At 41.6% G+C, this 23,341-nt stretch overlaps 2 protein-coding genes and 1 non-coding gene across 6 annotated transcripts in view; 1 reads left to right on the plus strand and 2 right to left on the minus strand.

Moving 5' to 3' along the window:
* Positions 1 to 946: 946 nt before the first annotated feature.
* nasp (nuclear autoantigenic sperm protein (histone-binding)) lies at positions 947 to 7,070 on the minus strand. 4 transcript variants are annotated; one of them, XM_034531555.1, is made up of 15 exons: positions 6,845 to 7,060; positions 6,365 to 6,412; positions 6,146 to 6,259; positions 5,767 to 5,847; positions 5,228 to 5,334; positions 4,458 to 4,859; positions 4,116 to 4,180; positions 3,965 to 4,035; positions 3,743 to 3,816; positions 3,251 to 3,439; positions 2,918 to 3,069; positions 2,652 to 2,732; positions 2,468 to 2,542; positions 1,828 to 1,950; positions 947 to 1,149 (listed from the first exon to the last, which is right to left on the minus strand). In XM_034531555.1, exons 1-15 carry the CDS (start codon positions 6,880 to 6,882, stop codon positions 1,111 to 1,113), a joined length of 1,659 nt encoding a protein of 552 aa, XP_034387446.1. In that variant the 5' UTR covers positions 6,883 to 7,060; the 3' UTR covers positions 947 to 1,110. The 4 variants fall into 4 exon arrangements, with proteins under 4 accessions (XP_034387446.1, XP_034387443.1, XP_034387444.1 ...); XM_034531552.1 differs by lacking the exon at positions 4,458 to 4,859 and having other exon boundaries at positions 6,845 to 7,070; XM_034531553.1 differs by lacking the exon at positions 4,458 to 4,859 and having other exon boundaries at positions 4,116 to 4,174.
* A 180-nt stretch (positions 7,071 to 7,250) lies between these two features.
* Positions 7,251 to 7,323, minus strand: trnam-cau. The gene has a single exon. It is a non-coding gene; the product is annotated as a tRNA-Met (tRNA).
* Positions 7,324 to 8,754: 1,431 nt separating this feature from the next.
* The window catches only part of LOC117730064 (glypican-5-like), a 39,672-nt gene continuing 25,085 nt past the window's right edge, over positions 8,755 to 23,341 (plus strand). Inside the window, exons 1-8 of the mRNA XM_034531550.1 lie at positions 8,755 to 8,822; positions 9,212 to 9,301; positions 11,800 to 11,961; positions 15,238 to 15,785; positions 17,113 to 17,295; positions 18,386 to 18,564; positions 18,771 to 18,830; positions 19,393 to 19,515. Coding sequence (XP_034387441.1) covers positions 8,807 to 8,822; positions 9,212 to 9,301; positions 11,800 to 11,961; positions 15,238 to 15,785; positions 17,113 to 17,295; positions 18,386 to 18,564; positions 18,771 to 18,830; positions 19,393 to 19,515 — 1,361 coding nt within the window. The 5' untranslated portion in view covers positions 8,755 to 8,806. The remainder of the gene's footprint in view (positions 8,823 to 9,211; positions 9,302 to 11,799; positions 11,962 to 15,237; positions 15,786 to 17,112; positions 17,296 to 18,385; positions 18,565 to 18,770; positions 18,831 to 19,392; positions 19,516 to 23,341) is intronic.

Raw genomic sequence — 23,341 nt, forward strand, 5'->3', positions numbered from 1 at the left:
CCAAGAGACAAAAAGCAGAGTTGATTATTCCAGTGCAGACACTTAAACATCCAGACAAGACGTGAGAACGTATACGATTGGCAAATAGGGGACGAAATCAGCAAAGTAGTAAACATGAGAAACCTCGACCCAAACTCTCTCATGCCTCCTCTAGAGGGACAGCTATGTGGCGCTTACTCATTTCAAGACAAAGTTTAAACCACTGCACCTGCAGGAGGTAATTAAATTACCCGCACCATTTTGCACAGTTTATCATTAATCTGTCAGAGATTATCACGCAATCTTAAAATCACCATTTGCTATGTTTGCAGTTTAACCTGATGTCCCCATTAATACTCTGGTTTACAGTAAATGTCATAACATAGTATTACTTCCTCTCCACAAACAGCCCTGTAGTGGCCACTCGAGGGCGCCAGTGCTCAATCTGCCAGTTAGATCCTCCTTAAGCCGGCCCAGTCCTACTCAGTACCCGTAAAACGACACCAAGAGGAATTTTGGGCAAACGCCTGTACGCAGTCGTTGACACTAAATAATGTTAAACTCAGATGTTCCATTTCAGGCTGATTACTTCCTTGCGTCATCCTCCACTAAAGTACAATTACACAACCGTGTCATGTAAACTTAAGGTGGGCGACCTGGAGCTGTGTGTACGTTTGGTCAACGGCCGAGACGCACCGTTCAGACTCTGGCAAAGCCGGACCCGACCAGCACCAGTCACTATAAATATCCAGCTGTGGGTGTTGAACAAGGCCTTGATGGGGAGAAAACACTTAATACAGCATTTGTTTTGGTTTAGTGATCATTGCAAGGTTTGAATATATTAATATACAGTGGCAGCACCATCAAGATATTCAGGTGTGAATAAGAGTTGTTTTGACTATTACAGTGCATGTCTTCTAAGTAGTATCAAGTCCCCAGAAAGTCTAAAGAATTCCGTGATACAAACTTTCATCTGCAATTATTTTTATTAATTTTTTTACTACAAGTATACAAAACTGGACAGACAAATCTATGAAAATGATCTTATTTACAAACGCAAAAGTGTTGAAGGTGGACGGGCTGGATACACATGCTGTGCTGGTTTCGAAGATCAGGACAGAGACGAGGACGTCACGCTGAAGACCCGACAGAGGCCGACGGGGTGGCAGACTATAAGAAACAAGAAAAACACAACACTTAACGCAAGCACACAAACAGATTCAGCGCTCTGCCCATCAGCTCAAGAAAGAAAGATTGCCGGTTGCTCCTGCACAGCTCTTGTAAAGAGCTCTAGAAATAGCCAACACATTCAGTTACATTGTGCAAAAACACGTTACAGGGATGTGCACCTCGATAAACTGTTCTGAAGTCAGTCGGACAATTCAACAGCAGTAAGAGCCTCCACTGCATATACAGTTACTCTGAACAGTATTCGATTATATACAGATAAGCAATTTCAAATGCATTTGAAGAAAAAGCACGTTTAGGTCTTTTGCTAAGACCTGAAATCAGCCAAAAGACTTATGTCCCGTGTTCAGCCTCAAATTACACAGGACTCATCCCAACTTCATTGTAGACATTTATGTTGTTTAGAGTTGGCTTTGCGGAGATACAGTCTCCCCCCCCCATGAATGTAGACTGCAACAGTCAGCATTTTCAGATGACTGTCGTGTGCTGAAAAAAAAAAAAAAGGGAGCCCAAATTGAGATCGGACCTCCAACAAGAACCATATGTATGTAGCAACTACTGCACGTGGGCCATCTCTTCCATCTAAGCAGGGTAACACCCTCTTGTTTGAGTGCCGTCTTAGAAACGCAGCAGTTCTTGAGACATTAGCCCATCACTCGCCTCCTGTGATTTCCCCTCCTGGACTCCATTGCTGGCACTAGAGTCAGCGCCATTAACTGTGGCTTCCTGTTTCGCTTGTTTAGCATCAGTGTCCTTTACTGGGCTCTCCTCTTCTGGTTTCCTCTGTGTAGAAACATAAAACCAGTCAAAAAGGGAAGGGAAGACTGAACGCTTCTGCGCACGACTGTAGCCAATGGGGAAAAAAAAAAAAAAAAAAAAAATCATCAAGTTGACGTTCACAAGGAGGGGAACGTGGATATGTCACAGTTCAAGTGAAGCATGCACACAAATCTGATAACGGCAAAGCCTAAATTACTGCATGAAGCAGACAGAAATGCCACAACTACAAGAAGGTAACCAAGAGAAGTCACACCTCACACAAAAACCACAACACACATTGGCATTAACGCCCCATAACTAAAGCAGGCAAGCACATGGCAACAAACAAAAAGTACATGATCAGTAACATATAGCATGCATAGAGTCAACCGTCAGGGTTTTTATTAATTAATACATTGTGCGTCAGTGGGTGGAATGACTGCAAAAACATGACGCGTTGGGCCTCTGAGCCTTCACACGTGCGAAATTGGCCACAAAGCAAGATGAGAAAACAAACTGGCAAGTGATTAGTGGGCCTAACCTTTTTCCTGACGAGGTGGGAGATGTTAGAGACTGCTTTCACAGTTGAGGCGCTGTCGCACGATTTAACTGGGATCTGAAATAGAAAGGTTATGTTTGCTATGGGATCCTTTGAGAGGCATTTAGTCACGATAACTATAAACAGGGTATAACGGGTTCAAGACGCACTAAAACAATGTCCTCACCTGACTGGCTGTGGCAAATGAAGATGAAGGGCCGCCATTTTCACATAGGAATGCTGATGCTGATGAGGTTGAGGCTCCGCCCTGCAAGAGTTATTTGTTACCCAGGAGGTGACGTTTGAAGCGTTGTAGATCTATGCTGCACTATGCTCACACCAAGTTTCATTTGGTTTAAACACCAAGCCAAGACATACAACAATGCTTGTTAATGTTAAAGACGAGTTCCAAGCCTGAGCAATCCCCCCCTCGACTTCATCCCGTGTACTCACTAGTGTCTGCTGGATGGCCTGGGAGGCAGCGCTAGCGGTTCTCTGGCTTTCCTTGGCATCCTCAACCTTTTCCCTGATGTCGGGCAGAAGCTGCTTGAGCTCCTCCATCTCATTCTGCTCTTCTGCAGCACCAATGGCATCCTGCAACATGGCTGTACACAGACAACGACTGTTAAGGTCAACAAAATGACAAACCGGCTCAGCACAGACACTCTGCCATAACTGGTGTAGTATTTTGTTATGTCAATTTAAAGACCAAGCGGCCCTTACGACTAAAGGGTAAATGCACAACAAAGCAGCAGCTATGAAAATGCTCCAGAGAGAAAAACTTACCCAGACGGGTCTCGATGACTTTTATGGAGCTGTTGTAGTGCTGGATGGCCTGGCTGTACTGATCCATGTAGCACAGTGTCGTGGCGACGTGGTAGTGAGTCTCAGCCAGCAGACGACTGTGGGGAGGCAAGTGTTTGAGCTGCAGAGCAAGGCACTCCTGGAAATCTTCTAGCGCCTGGGGATAGTTACCTGAGGAAGGGAGCATGCAAGACTCATTTATAACACGGTCATATTTATCTTGCTCTGAAGTGGAGCTAGGAGCCACTCAAGTGACGCATGTTCAATGATTTGCGCCAATGTGCTCTTCACTCACATTTAAATATTTGACCAAATACATTTCATTTAGTCAGATAAGGCTCAAGAAACCTACAGCCTCAAAAATAAGCATCAACTATTAGAGGGATGATTAACAGAAAACATTTGGGATGGGCCAATATGATACCATGGTAGAATAATGTAGAGTTTAAATCAGAATATCAAAAAGATTCATACCGGATTCAGCACTGACTTCTCCGAGTTTCAAATATGCCTGGGCTGCCATTAGCTGGTCGTCTTTGCCTTCTTTTCTGTGGGGAATGAATAAGAAAACAAGGTTACTGAATAGGAGTCTCAAGCAGGGCCCTCGTTAACATGAAGAGCCATATGAATCATATGTCTAGTTGCTTAAATGCAGATAGACTTGGTTTTGTCTCATTGACGTCATCTTGTCCCTACCTTTTGTAGATTACTTTAGCCACTTCCAGCATCTCCCACGCCAACTGCAAATTCCCGACTTCATCTTCCTCCTGAAAAGATGAGGAAAGGCGTAAATTAAAATAAAAATATTCTTAACCATGTCAATGACACTTCCATGTAGGGCCCTCACCTTATCCTGTCCATTTTTCTCTCCATCCTCATTGTCATCATCCTCGTCATCATCATCATCATCATCTGTTAAGCAACAGGAGGATAATTACTGAGGGCTAGGCAATAGTTGTTTATGGTGCAACTGAAGGCAAATGCTAAAAAAAATTATATATATATATATATATATATATATATATATATATATATATATATATCCCTAAAAGTGCAGTGAAGGCTTTTAATCCAGTGGGTTTCCCCTTTTGTAATAACCGTTAATACATCCTTTTTTTATAACAAGAACCACCAACATTGTGCGCCACCCTTTAACACAAACAGTGCTCTGTATGCAAAGATCTACTGCCCTCTGTCTCCTCATTGTCCTGCTCAGCCTCTGGCTCCTTGTCTTTTCCATCGGTCTGCTCGCCATTCTGCTTGTTTGAATCCTTTATCGCGGCGTCTTTTACAGGAGACGCAGAAGGACTCTCCCCCAGACCGTTAACAGGAGCAACTGGGCTCTTCTCAATGCCAGTCACTTTAGCTTTCTGGAATGAACCATTTTCTTTCCCACTCACAGGGGAATTTGAAAGTTCCTCTAAGCCATTCATATCATGTTTTCCAGGGAACTTGACCACGCCATTTTCGTTTTTCATCTCAGGGTTGCCCTTTCCATCCTCAGTCTCCAGATTGGAGTAAACTGCCTCAGTCTTCTCCCTCTCTGCCATTGCATCATACACCTGCTTCCGTAGCTCATCTCTAGTTTCGTCTGCACAAGAGTGGCATGAGGAAAATAGTTTCACATTAGAGTTTACCTGCCCGTGGGTTTATTCTAATGCTCAATTTGTATGTTTGTTTGGCTTCCTGCCTGCACAAAACACTGGGATGTTTACTTATGCAACTGTGTTTACATGTCAGCTGATTAATACTCGACATGCTGGAACGCAAAGCCAGCGTTTTAGTAGAACTGGGATTAAGATAATACATGAGAGAATACACAAAACAATCACCTATTAAACTAGAACCATTAATTGACATGTGGCTCAGTCAGTAACATCACCATACCATCAAGAGTCTGAAAATATCCATTTGAAATAACAGGAATCCTTTACATGCATACATACACGACTTACTGACCATCAAGATTGTTGGCACTCTCGATATTTGAGCTGTTCGGCTGCTCCTCTTCCTCAGATTCTTCTGGGACTCCCTCCAGGGCATTACCAAGGACACTGTTCTCCATCCTAGCCAAAACACATCCAAAGATTGTCACTCTGAATTGAAAGTGCCAGAATAATAGTTTCATTACTCAATTATTGTGGCTAAAAGAAATTATAAAATTCTATCAACTTTATTGTGCATTGTCTTTTTTTGGCACATGGTGTGTGCATGCGTAGCGAAGTAACCATAATTGTTAATTATTTGAGCAAATACTAGTCAGCAATATGCTTTACCGTCAGTGCTCAAATTACTGGGCTTTATCATAATAAAAAAAAAATATATATATATATATATATATATATATAAAACACACCCCCTCAAAGTGATACAATGTAATAAACTTGGGTTAAATTGTATAGTAAGACCACCCATTACATTGTGAATATATATATATATATATATATATATATATATATATATATATATATATATATATATATATATAGTTAACTTACCTGGCCAGCTCCAGTAGGGACTTCCCACAGAGGAAGAAGGCCTCACCACACTCTTCTGCAGTGTCACCATATTTCGCAGCCCTGGCAGAGATAAACACACAAGTGTTGGAGGAGCAAGTTGTGTTTTAGGAGGTGGTGCTCACGGTACACATTACCGTCACATAATCAAAATCACACTACTGATACAGTTAAGAGCTGAGGCACAATTAGAACAAAAGGGCATTCTGCATCTCAGATCAAATTAAAGTATTAAGAAACTTATAAAACGTTCACATCTTCAAAAAACACAAGTTAAGACCACAGAATACAAATATAATAACTGTTAATATCGTGTCAGTGTAGTCACACAGCACTTTAATGCAGCTGTAGTTATACTCACAGCATGCTGCAGGCGTCCTGGAAGACACTGACAGCTGCAACAACATCTCCCATCACTAGATGCCTGTTCCCGGTGCCAATCAGCTTCTTCGCCTCCTCCGCGACGTCAACGGAGCTGCAGGTGGGACATAAATGCACATTTTTAGAAGAAAAAAAAACACACACACCTTTGAAAAACAGTGCGAATAGATGAAGCGCAGTTTTCAAACTGGATACTCACCAGTCTGCTGCTGAGGAGGAGGAGGAGGAGCACGGCTTCTCCTCCACACTGCAAGAGTCAAGAGAGAGTAGAGTTCATTCTATGACAACACAAGCAAACCCAGCCCGACTCTGAAGAACCACGACTCCCCTCACGGTCACTGGTGACCAACATTGTTTAACTACACGTGGAGACGTCTATTGCCTGGGCTTTGCTGTTGTTAGCCCTGTAACGTAATACACGTTAGCCAACTAGCTAGCTACAACAGACGGAGGAGGAAGATGGTTGTTTTTGCGAGCGACGCTCGCAGGCGCCACCAAGTAGCGTTGCAGTTAAAAATATCCCTTTAGTTTCATGGGCACGGCTGAAAGTATGTAAAGCCTAACCGTCATTCAACCAGTAACGTTAATATCCTCGACCTTGCGTGGTTATCTAGCTCGAGGCTAGCTCGCTGTGTCTCCCCGGTGAACGTTGCGGTGAGAAAATACAAGCGAGTCTTACCTCCCGGAGCTCGACGCGGCGGACGTTTCCTCTGGCATTTTTTTCAGGACGACAGTAAAGACAATGGCGAACGACAAAACAGACGGTCTGGTGTCCAGTGAACGAACTGCAGCTATATCCTCTCTTCCAGTCTTTGTTAGTACGCTTAAATAGAGAGAAGAAGGATTTCTATTTCCGCTTAACTTGGAACGCGGGAGATTGGAGTTAAAGGGGCCGCAGCTGGTGTTGCGATGCGTTCATGGCCCGTGGGAAACAAGTACAGTCGGCCTAGGAAAACAGTACGGTGTTAAAGCTTAGACACACGAAACTTATTATCAACGTACTGATTAGCACACAAATTGGCTATTATATCGTGTTTTAACCATGTTTAAATGTAACATTGATATTAAAATGAAAAAAAAGCACATGCCCCGTGTGAGGCTCGAACTCACGACCTTCAGATTATGAGACTGACGCGCTGCCTACTGCGCCAACGAGGCAACTGTTGTCCACAGAACATAACACAAATTTGATGACATGTTTGTTTTTATAAGGCCATATAGTAGTATTGCAGAAAACGAATGTTTTCTCCTGTTTCCGTTTCCAAAAGACGACTGGGAGAGCGCGTTCCCCTGTTATCACCATTGTCGGTCGAGTAAAATAATAATGTGAAAACTATCACAACCAAGAATTAACCACAAGTTGACCACAGGCCATACAGGTGAAAGAAACAATCACATTTCGACCAATAATAATCGGTTAAACTACCCGGCGCGCTATCAGGAAACGCCCCCCTACACGTGCCCCGTTGTTCGGACTGTAATCTTCTGCAACATGTTTGGTAAATTAATCACATCAAAGTTTTAGGAATTATAATCTTAAATGTAATCATCGAAAACATGTGATTGTGGTAGCGAGCCAGCACACTAGCGGGCTAATTATTATAATGTCAAAAGCATGACGTCGCAAACAATTCTTCGGTTATAATCAGCTATGTTTTGCAAACCGCACGCGATTAGAATCATCTGTTAATATAAAGTTAGTAATATACATTTCAAGAGGTTTTGGGAGACACGGGAATCGAAACTACGATCGACAGACATACTTAGCCCCTTTCTAATTATAATAATAATAAAGTATCCTTTATTCATCCCTTTATTGAGGACATTCTTCTCTGCATTTGACCCATCCATGGTTATTAAGGTGCAGTGGGCTGCAGTGACGCGCCTGGGGAGCAACTGGGGGTTCTTGCTCAAGGACACTTCAATAGGGAGAGCGGGGATCTATAGATTATATCTATAGAAATGATAGTTCGATGTAACAATCTAAATTACCTGTCGCAGCTGGCCGGCTTTCTGATAGCAATTGTGAGATGTTCGAAGGTCTGTCACTGCATTCAGAATAAGTTGGTGAACCCAAACATTTCTTCTCTTTAGTCTGCACTTAAAGTGAGATATTTTACTTTCAGGCCAATCACGAGGAGGTTTATTTTAATAACCTGAACATGAGAATGTATAAACAAACACGTTCTTACTGTTTAGTTTTCCTCTGATCTCACAAGGCGTCGGACGCGGAGGCTGATTATTGTGACCGGGCGAGTTGTGTCGTGCATCTATTTCTGTTTGTTTTTATTTACCTTTCCAGTCTTTTGATGTTTTGTGAAACTGATTAATTTAATAATTTAATAAACATTGAGGACATTTTAGAAGAATAGTATCGTTGTTTTTGAAAAAATTGTCTCTGTTATGACCCAAGGTGACCAGCGGGTGGCGCCCATGTTCCACTATCAAACAGCATTTCCCTCTTCTTCCACTTTACTCACAGCTATCACTCAAGTTTAATGGACCTTATCTGCAGAAGCAGCTGCTGTAAACTATATGTGAGAAAGCTATCACGTCAGTAAAAAACAACAACACAATAAATAAACACATGGCTCATGACCACATAATGTAGTAAACTGGGAGTAAATAGCCATTATTCCTCATGAGTGTTATGGCAGGTATGCTTTTATTGTTTTATACATTTTTCCCCTCTGCAATAAGTTACTAATAACACATTAATAGTTTGCTACATAGCAGCACACGTTTTAAACCGACACGCTATTCATAAGTATTCTGAGTGCCCATGTCAATTAAGTAATTGAGCTGAAGTGAGTGAGGGAGTCAGAGAGAGAGGAGGGCGCTGGGCTGCGGACAGACTTCCTGTCTGCAGATGAAGTTTTCAGTCACACTGCACTGTGGGACTTTCACGATGTTCAAATGACCCGTCCAGGCTCTCTGTGCCCTGACTGACACGGTGCGATGTTCCGTGCTGCCTTACACAACGTGGACGTGCTTTGGGTGATTTTGTTTTACTTTGTTTTTCTCCCGGACACTGGCTGTCGGTCAGCCGACGCGGACAGCTGTCATGAGGTGAAGACAGCCTACATGATGCGCCAGATAGGCCCGGTGGAGCTGGTACCGGACAGGCCGGGAACAGGTCAGTCAGCCCCTGTGGAGGAGTCGTGTGAGACGTACACGACGTACACATGCGTGGAATGGACACGAGTACATGTACAGTTTCATGTGGAGGTCGACGAACTATGTCGTGCTTCACTTCTACGTCTAACAATATTGTACATGTTAGTCCATTATATTGTAGTTACTCTGCAGAGATTTGAAAGTCTTATGAATTGAGCTGTGAGCAGGATCTAAAATAGGTAAAATTAGCTCAATCTAGACCAGCTCCACACCATCAAAATGTTAATAATCCAATAATGTAATGCATGTACAATATAAGGGATAGATATGGCCATTTTGATGTATAATGATGTGCTTTTACGTAGCAATTTGCTGTTAATAGGCCTAATAGTGTGCTATTTTTATTGAAGGACTTAATTGTAATTGGGTATTTGTTTTACAATGATTGGACACATTTAAGATCCATACTGCTATATATATATATATATATATATATATATATATATATATATATATATATATATATATATATAAATATATATATATATATATATTAAAATATATACATTGGTGTACACTTTCTGTTGACTATCACACACTTGACTAATCATTTAATATATTCAAGCTGAGCTGGGCTGCTTTCCTGAGTTCAACATAATTCAAAAGAACCACTGGGTTTTCCTTTCAAATTATTCAAATTAAATTGAAACAACTCCATGTAGTGTAAAGTCTAATTCTAAATGAGTATCTCCTGCTATGAGATGTTTAATACTTGCTGTGTGTTGTCGCCCACGCAGGGTTTAAACCTTTTATAAATAAGGTATTCTCACTGTGCAGCATGCAGTGAGAAGCTATTTCTGTTGCAAACTTACCTCAACTTCTATCGTGCTCTTGAAAGCATGCTTGGCTATAAGTGTTGGTGTTAAAGATGCTGATTTCTAAATGTAAATGAGATGTCGTCTGGTTCACGAGAGGCTCTTTGCATAATATTTCAGCCCTGCACTGAGTAAGCAACACATTGTTGAATAGGACATTTACAATGACATGGAAATTGAGTAACGCTTTATTTTCTTGTTGACATATATGAATTGTCTCCTTGTCACAAATATACAGTTCATGAAAATGCATACAGATCATATTTTAACAGGAAAATCTGTGACAGACGTCAGCTGCAAAAGAAGGAACAATCTCTATCTTCTATAGCTGTAAAACGCTCCTTTGGGGATCAACAGTTTGCCAACACTTAGTTTTGAGATGTAAGAGATTGTAGTGAGTGATCCACTGATGTGAGCTTGTGATTGTTAACAGCATATGAGCGATAGTGGGGACCTTTGCAGGGATGTCTGCACATTGTAGATGTTACACCAGTCCACAACGTCGCACACACAGTCTTTAGATCGTGTGGGGCCCGTGAATGAATTAACTTGAGACAGATGTCATTGGGCTGTGCAACAATACTCTCCTTGACGGACATATTCACAGGAAAACATCCACGTCTTGATTGCATAAATGTACTAGTTACTCCTTGGCCTTTTCATTGGTCTTCACTTCTAATATTCAGCAGAAGAAAACAAGGTGTTTTTTCTGAAAATAAACATTAACTTACTGACCCTTTCATAAAAAAATAAATTAAAAAAAGATTAACAAAAGGTCCCCTTGACGGACATTTCTGAGAGAGGGATTAGAATGTAACACATGTACTGTACGAGCACCTGTTCCTTACATATATCATGGATAACAATGAGCAAACTCCATCGGCGGATGAAAGCCATGTGACCTGAAAGCTCTGGAAAATCTCCAGTGACTGGACCTTTTCAAACAATTGTAATGAATAATTTTGAGAACAGAAAAAGAGTCTCCACAGGATTGTGAATCAGGCTGACTGAGTTAGGTTTGAAGTAGATGTTTAGTCAATAATATGAATAGCTGAAAGTTAAGTTGGACACAGGTCTGGTGTGTGTGTGTGTGTGTGTGTGTGTTTTCTTGACTTGTGGGGACACTCACGTTGTGGAGACTTACCTTCCTTATGGGCACAAAATGAACGTAACCAAAACGTACATCATTACATTTTAGGATGAATACTTGAATACTTAGGGTACAAATTGGGATTAGGCTGGACACAGTAATGGTGAGGGGAATAGTCCAGCAAGTTAATCTAAGTCAACTTGGAAGCCAAAAGTCATGCAAACATGTGTGTGTGTGTGTGTGTGTCTATGAGAGAGAGAGGTCAGATGCAGGCAAACAGTCCAATCCTCTCGTCTCCGTCTCCGCTTTTGAAACGAGGAACAAAATATAACAGGAAACACTAAACATGAATGAATGAAACGGGGAAAAACTTGTATTGGTGGAGTTAATTCTGAGCTTTTATTTTCTAAATAAATATGAAACATTGATGATCAGATATGTCATTTCTTTCTCATGAATCACGACAAACTTGGTGAGTACACGTAGAGCTGTTTAACCAAGCTCAGAGTGAAGGTTGATGAAGATGTATGAAGACTTCCTTCTGTCTTTCAGATGAGTCTCTGCGAGTGTGTGTCCACCCTGGGCCTAGTTGCTGTACCAGTAAGATGGAGGACAGCTACATGGCGGCTGTTCGCAGTGAGACGCAGCAGAAGATGCGATCGTACAGCTTTGAACTGAAGTACCTGATCGCTGGACACACCAAGGCCTACCAAGGTGAGGGAGAGAAAGGGAAGGGCTGTGGACGGCAGAATGCGATACATGTGCATTCAATAAATGCATTATTGTGTTATACAGTTTATACTGTGTGTTTTGACTGCTTGTTGAGCAAAACAAGTAATACGAAGACACCACCTTTGGGATCTCGAACATTTGAATGAGAATCTTTCACTAAGGACATAGTTGGTGACTAAATGATCAGAAAAAAAAAAATTGCAATAAAAAGAAAAGAAATTCAAAGGTGAATTGATAATCAAAATAAGCATTAGTTGCATAAGAATAAAAAAAAACTTGTGTCTGTTTCACATATGCTGCGTTAATAACTTATCATTATGATTAGCAAGCTCTCATAATGTCTGTTGGCGGTTCGAGAACGTGAATCCAAAGTGACTTTAATAGCAGTGGTGATTTTAACAGTTCTGTCAAGTGCCTGTAGCCCCCCTGCCACTCTCACTTTGTGTGTTCATCATGAAATGGCTAGTTTGTGTCAGGGTGGTGGTGCGAGGCCAGTGTATCTTGTGAGGCGCCACAGTGGCTAGCCAAACAAACAACTGATGTTCGATTGAGTCTTTGAGAGAGCAAACTCTCAGAGGGAGCAGCGGAAAACTTTGTTACAAGTCTCCGCTCCCTTTCTCTGTCTGTCCGTCTCTGCGATAATCAGGTTTTGTTCTTGGCCAATGAGAGAGCGAGGGAGGGAGAATGTTTACATTCAGGACGTATCTGCAGCAAAGTGTTGTTGCCGCGGGCAACAGCCGGTCCCTAACGGCCTGCTCTGAATAGGAGGAAGAATACTCTGCTTGTCCACTTGTCTCTCAATGCTATTCACCAGTCTGTGTGAGCATGTGTGTGTGTGTGTGTGATAGAAAGACCCTGTGTGTGTGTGTGTGTGTGTGTGTGTGTGTGTGTGTGTGTCGTGCAGAGATTATGAGACGGGTAGAGTTGATGAAACCCAGCAGACAGACATGGCAAACATGTACCCCTCTGTTTTTCTTTTCTTCTGTCTCTCTATCTCTCGCTCTCTTCTCTCCTGCTCCATCTGAATGCATTCAGGCTCCGTTTCAGCCGCTCTTTGTGCCCAACGGATGGCAAAACCATCCATGGGTAAAATTAAATGCAAAACACCCAAAACACCCAAAGATGGGCTGAACAATGCCAAAACTGCAGCAACTAAGAGGAGACGAGTTTAGCACTTGCTGCAAATGTAAACAATATGATTTAAAAATTCATAGAGTAAGTTCACCCAAATAATAAAAAACAAACCTTTTAACCCCAAGAAATATCGACTCATGCAGATTATTTTAGTTAATCCTTGCAGGAAAAGTAGTGACTTTATATCACAAAACCTGGACAAATAATACAAACTACCAGCACAAGTTAAATCATTTTAGCGGCAAATGAGATGTTTTATGTGTTTTGGGCAAACCAACCCTTGAACAAAGGAAATGTATTCAGCACGACAGCAGCGTTCTTCAACAGCTGTGCTGAATCTCAAAGGTTCCCATCTCCAAAGCACAGTGATTAAAACCGGCTAGAGACACTGAGACATGCCCAGAACGGTTGTAGTCAGGCTCTATTTACACCCTGAGGATTACGTTACTGTGTGTGTGTGTGTGTGTGTGAGAATATGTGTCTGCATGCTTGCGTGTGTTTCTCTTGGCACTGTAAGCCCCTCGTGCCCTCTTCACCATGTTGCAGCTGTCATCCAATCACAGAGGGTAAAGAGCTAATCACATGACCCCAGAATAGTCTTTGCTGTGTCACTCGATGCCGTCTGTATTTGTGTTGCTGTTGCCAGAACATGGTATGCAAACACATAAAAGTGAGACATTCTCACTCAGTAGTGCTCGACCGGCTCACCCCCGACCACAATCGATGACTCTTCATTTCATTGGACCTGCATGGGTGAATTTGTTTGACACTCAAACAAATACCATGCTGCCCCTGGAGAGTGATATCTGCTATTTAGTACATTTGTGAGTTACAGTATTTGATAAATTCCTGAATATTGCCTTCACTTGGAGAGCCAACTGTAAAGACACAAACATACAAACACACACACACACGCACATGGCTGACTGAATGACTTAGTGAAAGTCACAGATGTCTCTCTCTCTCTCTCTCTCTCTCTCTTACTGTGTGTAAGTGTGTGTGTGTGTGTGTGTGTGTGTGTGTGTGTGTGTGTGTGTCAGGATTCCATCAGATTGACATCACCCTTTTTACTTGCAATGTTTCAAACATAGACAGACATGTCACACAGCATGGGCATGAAGCCTCTGGTGAGAGCATTGCCCACTATATTAAACACAGTAGATCCTGAGATCGGGCCTCTCATTATCACCTGACTATAGATAACATGGCAGTGAAAACGAGCTCAGGGATGAATGAACTTCTGTGCTATTTTGGCTCACATGCTGCAGGATAAAGTCAATCCAAGGTTAGTGAGAAATGTGATATCTGACGTGGAAATGATATCTATCTAATGTTAGTTATGCCTCATTGGAAATTGAAACAATGTCATATAGACTTACTGTCTGTACTCTACATTACACTGTAAATGTTTGCTTCATATATGACCATCTATGTAACATATATGACAACCTGTATCTGCTATAGAAGCATATGTTTGTATACATTACATATTAAGACGCGTTCGCTCAAAGATATATGCACATATTATGAAATGTTTTGGGTTGCCGTGTTTATTTTCTAGTTTTAAACAATATACTAATGGCACTTTCTTTGTTTATTTGGTGTAATTATTCATTACAATGCCCAAAGCAAATTGCATCAGAGAACTATTGGTATCAGAAGCTGTTTCATTGGCAGCGAGAGGGTTGCACGTTTGATTCATCAAATCATCTTTATACTTTTGTGTTCTTTTGCTTTCTCATTGTCAAAAAACGTAATCAACTCTGACCGAGAGATTATTGAACAGTCTGTTGCTCATAATGTTGTAGCCTGGTTCTCAGGATGGTCAAGCTAGCTTTTGGATTTGGATGCATTGCTATTTTATGTGAAACAGACAACATCTATTCATGAATCCCAATGCATTTTGTGACTTTTTATCTGAGGTTATTATCATATGGTCAACATTTCACTTCACCCAAAAAGGGTGACAATAAATTATCTCACTTTGGTAACAGTACATACTTATGCTTATATTCCTATTGGTAACATTCTTAATAATCATGGATGTTTTTCACTAGTGCATATGGTCCACTACAATGTATCTTGGTCTCACTCTCTTTCTGTCTGTCTTCTTTCTTGTTCCAGAGACCTTTGAGTCGCTCGTGTCCTTCACATCTAACCTGACCAGCACTCTGTTTGACAGCGCTTACTCTGCTCTTGCGTCAGACTGTCGCCCCCTTGTGTTTCAGCTGTTCAGCGACATCAAACGCCACGTTTCTGGACACTCTAATTCCACACTGGGCAACACTGTGCGTCAGTTCTACAATGATCTTTTCCCGTTGGTCTACCGCCGCCTGCTCAACCCCGGGATCGGCCACATGTCACCAAAGTCCTATTCCTCCCCCTCCACCAATCACGACGACTGCCTGCGGATGACGCGGCAGGATGTCAGCCCCTTCGGGCCCCATCCTCGCCTCCTGGTCAGCAGCTTGTCCCATGCGCTCGAGGTGGGCCGAGCACTGAGCAGACTGCTGAGACTGGCCGGAGAGGTCGTGAACGCGACCGAGAAGGCCACGTTATCCAGAGAGTGTGGGCGTGGCCTCGTGAGGATGCAGTACTGCTCCCACTGTCGAGGGATGACGATGATACGGCCCTGTACGGGACTGTGTGTCAACATTATGAGAGGATGTCTGGTAGGTGTTTGAATGTTTGTGATTTTACTGTTTGTATGTCGGGATGAATCATGTCTGTGCATTAGGTATGGGGCGAGTGGCAGGAGGCAATTAGCTTAGCTTAGCATAAAGACTTGCGGTACGAGTAAACAATTGTCCTGGCTTTGTCCAATGCTGAAAAATAAACCTATATTAGCACTTCTCAATTTTACAAATGATCACATATCTATGTTATCCATACTAATAATATAAAAAATAACAATGTGTAGTTTCACTAGGAGTTGTGTGTGGTAAGAAAGCAAATGCGACTTTCCTTTAAACCTCCTGCAACTTGAAAAAAAGATATATCATATCAGTAATGTTAGGGTTTTAATTAAATGTAGTGACTATTGCTACTCAAAGCCACTGAGTGATTGCAGACAATGTCTTATTTATCCTCATGATACAACCATGCAACAAACAATAGGCCCTTTTCATAGCAGCCATTTTGACATTTCATTGCAGGGTAAACACAGCTGTAATGACAACATTATTTATTGTCCCTTTCAATTGAACGTGCCATCTTTTCAAGTGAGCCATCATGGACAATACCAGGCAGCACTGGTTCCACCTTTTAGATTTAGGAGTTTAGCAAAAGTTAATCTAATGTTATTCTTTTCAGGTCATGTGTTTTTGTATTGTAGCTGATACGATTTTAGATGCATGGGAGGCCTCAGAGTATTTGTCTCCTTTTGCCTCTGGAGAGGCAAGTAAAACAATGTCTGAAAGCTCCCATCTCTCACATTCCTGAAGTACTCATTCACAGCATTTTCTATCATCAATAAATCATTCCCACATTACGTTTTAGACAAACAACAAGAGCATTGCCAAGAGAACTGGCACTGTCTTCTGTACATCTTATTGGGCTGCTTTGACATTTGCTCGACAGCTTTAACATCGGCCATAATAGAGAGAGAAGATGGCACTGTTCATACCTCCTGAGAGTTTCTTGGAAAAGAAAGTGTGGTGGTAAATCAATTATGTGCATCCTCTTCAAGTAAAGGAAAGACAAATACCCACAGCAAAGTCAAGGAATAGGCAGAAGGACAAGTAGCAACAGACAACTTGGTTTATGGAAAATGTTGTCTTGACTTTACTGTTGAGAAAGAAACTGAAAGTTGTCATCTCAATCATTGAAGCGCAATATAGGGAGCACACATAAGCCGTATTTAAAATGTAACATTAAACATGCTGTTGTTTTCTTTCTCCTCGTCTTCTTTCCCCTCTTGTCACCTCTGCACCCCTTGCTCCTCGTCTTCTCTTCACTGTTCCCATTTCTCATTTTTCCTGTCCATCCTCTCTCTTCTAGGTGGGTGTATCAGAGCTTGGCGCCCCCTGGGGAAGTTTGGTGGTATTGCTCCAACGGTTAGCTGCTACTTTAGCAACCAGCAGCAACCACAACAGCATGGAGTTAGCTCTGTTAGCAGTCCGCAATCATGTAAATGATGCTATACTCCACGCTCAGCTGCACGGGCCACGCATTACAGCCACAGTAAGCTATATTTAAAATTGTTACATGAAATACATTTGGGATTCTGGATATTGATGCCAGTCTAGTGAAACGTGTTTCAATACTAAAGTAAGTATGCCCCTGTACAATGCTATCCCTTAAAAGGGATCACCAACAGATTGCTAAGCCATCCCTGCTCATATGTCCCAATATTAAAGTCATTTGAATTTTGGACACAGAGTGAGGAAGGCCGTGGCTTTTCTTTCTGCCTGGCAGTCGGGTCTCCTCACAAAGGCCTTGTACCTAGATGGGCTAAAAACAGCCTCATTCTTCAGAGAATCTGGGGTTCCCCTCGGTCTGTGTGTGTGTGTGTGTGTGTGTGTGTGTGTATATGTATATGAGTGTGAATACAGATCCAGTGCCAGACAAAGGCTGTGGTTGGCGGGACAACCAATACCCAGAATGCAGCTTGGTTCTGAGTGATGAGAAAGTTTCTGTGGCTAATCTCTGGACAAACAGACGACACACAAACACATGCATGCATGCACACACTGTTGGAGGAGGAAATAGAGTAGCCATCCAACTTTGAGAGAACATTGTGGACTTAGTAGAGTAGATTCCTGAGAGGTAAACAAACATACACAAGCATAATCACACTTCTAATTGTGGCTAACACAAAAATACCACTTAATTGAATATTTGATCAAGCTTCTTATTCATTAGACACATCACTAAAGACTAACCCGGAACCCTTTAACGGTGTGTATGTGCAGCATTCAAAGATAAATGATGATTGCAACAGGAATTTTAAGACGGCAGTCATTTAGTTACTGACGTTTAAAATGCATCTTGTGTTGTGCTCCACTGTTTTGGATTTAGAGGTCAAACTTTGACCTGATTTAGACCAAATTAGTATTTCCCAATTCTTCATATATATATATATAATGCAAGCTTAACTAAACCTCAGGAAAGGAACTAAGCCTGAACATAAACACGGCTGTTATGTCTTGTATTAAAAGCGTGTAACAATATACATTTTATATAATTAATGGTGTTGTAAAAGAACATATTTATGACATGATGGTGTTGAGAGGAGGTACTTGAGCTCATCTGATCTCTGTCTCCTCCTCAGGTAGAGAAGGTGTGTGGACCCCAGGCAGCTGGTCCCATGATGCAGAGTGCAAATCCTGCTTCCTCGCATCTTACATCTCTGAGCCCTTTTCCATCAGTAACCTCAGAGAGGTCAAACGTGACATCGCCTCCCTCAGTGGGTCCTCTTGCTCATCAGCGCCCGCAGTCGCAATCCCGGAGGTGAGTGACACACATCTGATGAAATGTTTGAGTTCTGTTCAGAGGTTAGAATATCGAGGGCAAATACGAATTCAGCCAGAGAGGGTGAATTAAATGTGGAAAGAGACAGAGTGGAGGTTCGTTTTACTTTTGACCGTCAGTCACAGCAGAAGCAAATACATTAAAATATATATTTCTTTTCTGTGCTTGTTTGTGTATCCCACCAGGTCATTCCTTCTTAAAGGCTCCAGAGGAGACAAGAGTCGCAGCTTGAAAAAACTATCTCGGTAAATTCAACTGCATCAGTTGCACTATTATCAAATAAGTATTTGTCCATAATCACAAAGTAAAATTCACATTGTATCACCTGTTAATGTCTTCATTTAATAGTCCTTGAAGAAGAGCCAGTGTCATTAGAAACCTTGTTAGGAAACTTCTGCACTTTTACAAGTATTTAAAACATCTGTTACAAACATTATACCAATAAAGTACAACACAGCTGTTGTCAGTGAGCTTTTAATTATCTGTATCTTAAGGGGCATTTGAAGACTAAGTCTTCATAATGTTTTGTGTCATTCCTCCATACAGATATAGCCACCTCTTAAAGGTGGGACTTTGAGCATAAATAAAACCTCAGCCGTGAAATCCTCCATATCGGATTTTCATTCTGCAGTAATTGAGCTTGTTTCCATACCCCGTGCTTTCTAGTCTATCAGAAAGGATTTGGGAGAGAATTATAAATGACATGTCTAAATTGGAACAAATAAAACATATGGTACACTGTTCTTACTATTACTAACAACCAACAACCCCAAGCATTCTTCACAAACCCCTCTCTCTCTCTTTCAGGGAGTTTGAGGGCTCTATCCAGCGGTACCGGTGGTTTTTCTCAGAGCTGCCAGAGATGCTTTGTGAAAGTGAGATGGAGGTTGAGCAGCACACATGCTGGAGTGGCCAAGACGTCGTGGAGAGGTGTGTGTGTGTGTGTGTGTGTCTGTGTATGTGTGTGTTGCATTTCTTTTTATTATTAAGATCAATCATATAGAGCAGATGCTCTGGCACACTGTGGTCCTGGATGATGAATCAAGTTAGACATCAATTTCTAGCATTTAATGTCCATATAATTCCACATTGGCTGAGTGATGAAAATGCAATGGCTTTGGAGAAAATGGGATGTTTTGTTGTTGCATTTTAGATCCAGCATGCTTGAATACAAAGCTAAAGCAACAAAAGGACGAGCAAAGGAAATACATGCACAGAGAGAGAGAGAGAGAGAGAGAGAGAGAGAGAGAGAGAGAGAGAGAGAGAGAGAGATGATGTAACAAATGCTGGCTCTGGACGTTGGCCCGGTTCAGTCTTGGGCTAAAGTTCCAGGCCTGTGCAATAATCAGGAGGCCATGTTAAATCCCAGTTGGTGGGATGACTGGAGTGGCGCTCCAGCATTCAGCATTGCTCTCTGTACCGCCACATGCCCAGAAGCTTCAGTGTATTGCAACAATACAGATGTACAGTAGGGGGTATATGTGTCCCAATGTGCTGTAGCATCCAGTCACAATCCGGTGTTAAGTGATAGCCCAGTGGGTGTGTGAGACAGATGTTAAGTGCTACATTGGATTCAAGTGCCATTCACTGGTGTAAATCATGTGTTTGTTACTTTAGGTAAGCCTGATGTGAAAGTTAAATCTTGTTGTTGAGAAGCTCACCTTACATTGTTGAGTTTGTGTTTTTTGCATATATTTGAAACAGAACTATATGAGCATTAAATACCAGTAATACTTTCTCCACTCAGCTAGCCATTAATGACTTAATTATGTCATAAAGGGAAAACATTGGAGCATATGAGAGTATGTGTGTGTGTGTCTCATTAAAGTAGCCAGGGTGGGCGGGGTGACAGGGTTGTGAAGGTTAGAGAGTTTGTTTCCAGTCTTTCTCATGGTGATTACATTGGCAGCTTCAACTGGTAACAAGACAAGTGTGTGCACACACACACACACACTCACACACACACACACACAAACATGCACACAAATGCACTTCAACACACACGTTCATACACATGGACCAACACGCACCCTGCAATACACACAGAATATGTGCTTATCTGACATCTTACTGCACACTGCCCTTTCTCAACACACACACACATACACACACACACACACATCATCATCAGTTGCTGTCTATTAACCATATGAAACAGGCCATGGAGTCTTGCAAGAGCATCCGACACACACACACACACACACACACACACACACACACACACACACACTTCTACACTTACACACCTACACACACACACTTTGCTATGTCACCAAGCCAGTACACCTTGTATTTAATGGCCATTTCCTTGCCTCTGGTGGTATTTTGAGAGAAATGGAGTAGGACCTCCTTTAAATGTACGGATTAGTGAAGGACCTGTTTAGGAAAACAATAGTTCTCATTACAATAATATAAAAAAACACATTGTGATATACACTTACATATATCATTTTACGTGTAGGAGATGACATCCTCAATCTCACAATACTTCTAGTGTAATAGATGATTGAATACACATTTGATAGTGTGACTGATAAAATAACAGTATTGGAGCTTGAAAGAACCAGTAAATCATATTTGGGCAGAACCCAAGTGCACAGAAGCTATACTATTGAGAATAATGAGGTGTGATTGTGGATTACATTGTTAATGACCTGGTATTGTCATGTGAAAATATGTATTAAACAAGGAATCGTTTTTTGCAATGAAGAAAAGATGTAGTTTAGCGAACAGAACACGTGGCCTGATGTGCCAGACCAGTTTCAGAAGAAAAGTAATTACAGGATAAAACATATTTTGTATAGAAGTGTAATGTTGTGTTTGAAGGAGGAGGTCAGTTGATAGTCTGTGAGCATTGACGTTTCCGAACGTTTGAAGTCTGTTGGGTCCTGGATGCAGGTTAAGAATTGGAAAGTTGTGAAACCTTCCACGTATTACCCGTCTCTTTTCACACATTATTTGTTGTTGTTGTTGTTTCTACTGTTTTATGAATAAGAACAGAAGAGATGTGACACTCCTCTGTGTTGGAGCTCAGCCAGACTTTGCCTCTCGGCCCTCTTTACATCTTCTTCTCTCTTGCATCTATCCATCCACCCGTTCATTCATTAATTCAGCCATCCATTCATCTCTCCTTCCTTCTATTCAGACCTCCATTCATCTCCTCCGCCCTCTGACCCACTTCAAATGTCTGTGCTGGTGAGAGTCTATATTTGTGAGGGAAAAAAGATACGCACAATGTCGAGAGTCTGAGAGTGCTTGATGTGCGACCATGACGATGGCGATGGTCTGGCTCCTGTTGAGGGGAAGAAGGGACCAGCATTTCCTTCCCGGTCCAAAAGTAAAGCCTCGCCACAATAGAACAGTCGTTGAAGCAGTTATTCCTCCGGGTATCTTAAATAGCATCTTACTCATACAGGAAGCACATTATCCACACATCGCCATCTTCACTATTGTGTTGGTTTTTCCGTCACAATAGACACAAGACTTTTTAAAACAATGGTTAAAAACTCAATGTATCTGTTCTACATAATATAAAAAGACATGATGATACATTTAAAGTGACAGCGCAGCTTCCTACCCATCCTTCCTCTCTTACTGTCACAGCCGCCATCTGTAGCCCATTTACAGCAGTCATTTCTTTCTCTATGATTGTTTCTGATTTAAGTCAAGCAAGTGGTACAACTGAAATTCAGCGTGTGATATGCAGTTGATTATGTCTCTTGATTGACTGGTCTATGAAGAAGATAGTTCAAGTATGATGATAACGTATTGGTATTGGGTACCTGTGATGGTTAAACATTAATATTATATGCATTTTGCAGCTGTTTAAACTGACTAAACGGTTATTGTTGTGTCCAGTTACAGCTGTAATAGCTGATTTTATCCAGAAGAGGGAAGCATCTAATCATCATCCTAAACAACAAGAGATTAACTCTGCTTCCACCTATGAAGATCTGCCACACCCGATGTTCTAACCTTTTTTGTGTATTTGTTATATGTTAAAATCAGTTTTTCATCAGCCATTGATTATTTACAAACCAGGGAAATGCTGTTAAAAACAGAGGAAGATTTCATCCGGAGGGTGTAAAAAAGAATATGATGGATATAGAATATCCAACTGAGAGCAATATTCCAAACCTATTCAAACAATGTGTGTGTGTGTGTGTGTGTGTGTGTGTGTGTGTGTGAGTGTGTGTGCGTGCAAATGACTCCACAGGAATGCAGCTGGATTTACAATTGAGGTTGTTACTCTTATAATTACACACCTCCCTCAGATTAGATCACTCTCTCAAGTGATTTCATTTTCACTCTCTTCGTACGGGTGTGGGTTTCCGTGCATGACACAGTGGCTTTAAAAGCTACTATTAACAACCCTGCAGTAACCGAGGGCAACAGCAGAGCAGCTTTGTCATTATTGCGCCCTGGTGATTTATGTCTGTCGTTCTCCAGATCTTATTAAGTGTCACTCTCCGTGTCGTCTGCAGCACACTTTCTGCAACATTATCATCTCATCAAACAGACAGAGAATCCAGAGCGTCTGCAATGTGGCCAACAGCTCATTCACAGCACTAACGGCTTCCAATACGTTCAGCAGGACAGACGTTATTGGACGGGAGGAAATGCTTAAATGTGCAGTTGCTGTTGATTTCTTCTCCTCCGCTTGAATGTAAAGCACAATCCACAAGATGTGATTCTTTACGGAAACAGACAACGAAGTGTTGCCGAATGGTAATTACAGATAATTGATCGTACATTT

Source organism: Cyclopterus lumpus, chromosome 4 (genome assembly GCF_009769545.1).
Source record: "Cyclopterus lumpus isolate fCycLum1 chromosome 4, fCycLum1.pri, whole genome shotgun sequence".
Taxonomy (NCBI): domain Eukaryota; kingdom Metazoa; phylum Chordata; class Actinopteri; order Perciformes; family Cyclopteridae; genus Cyclopterus; species Cyclopterus lumpus.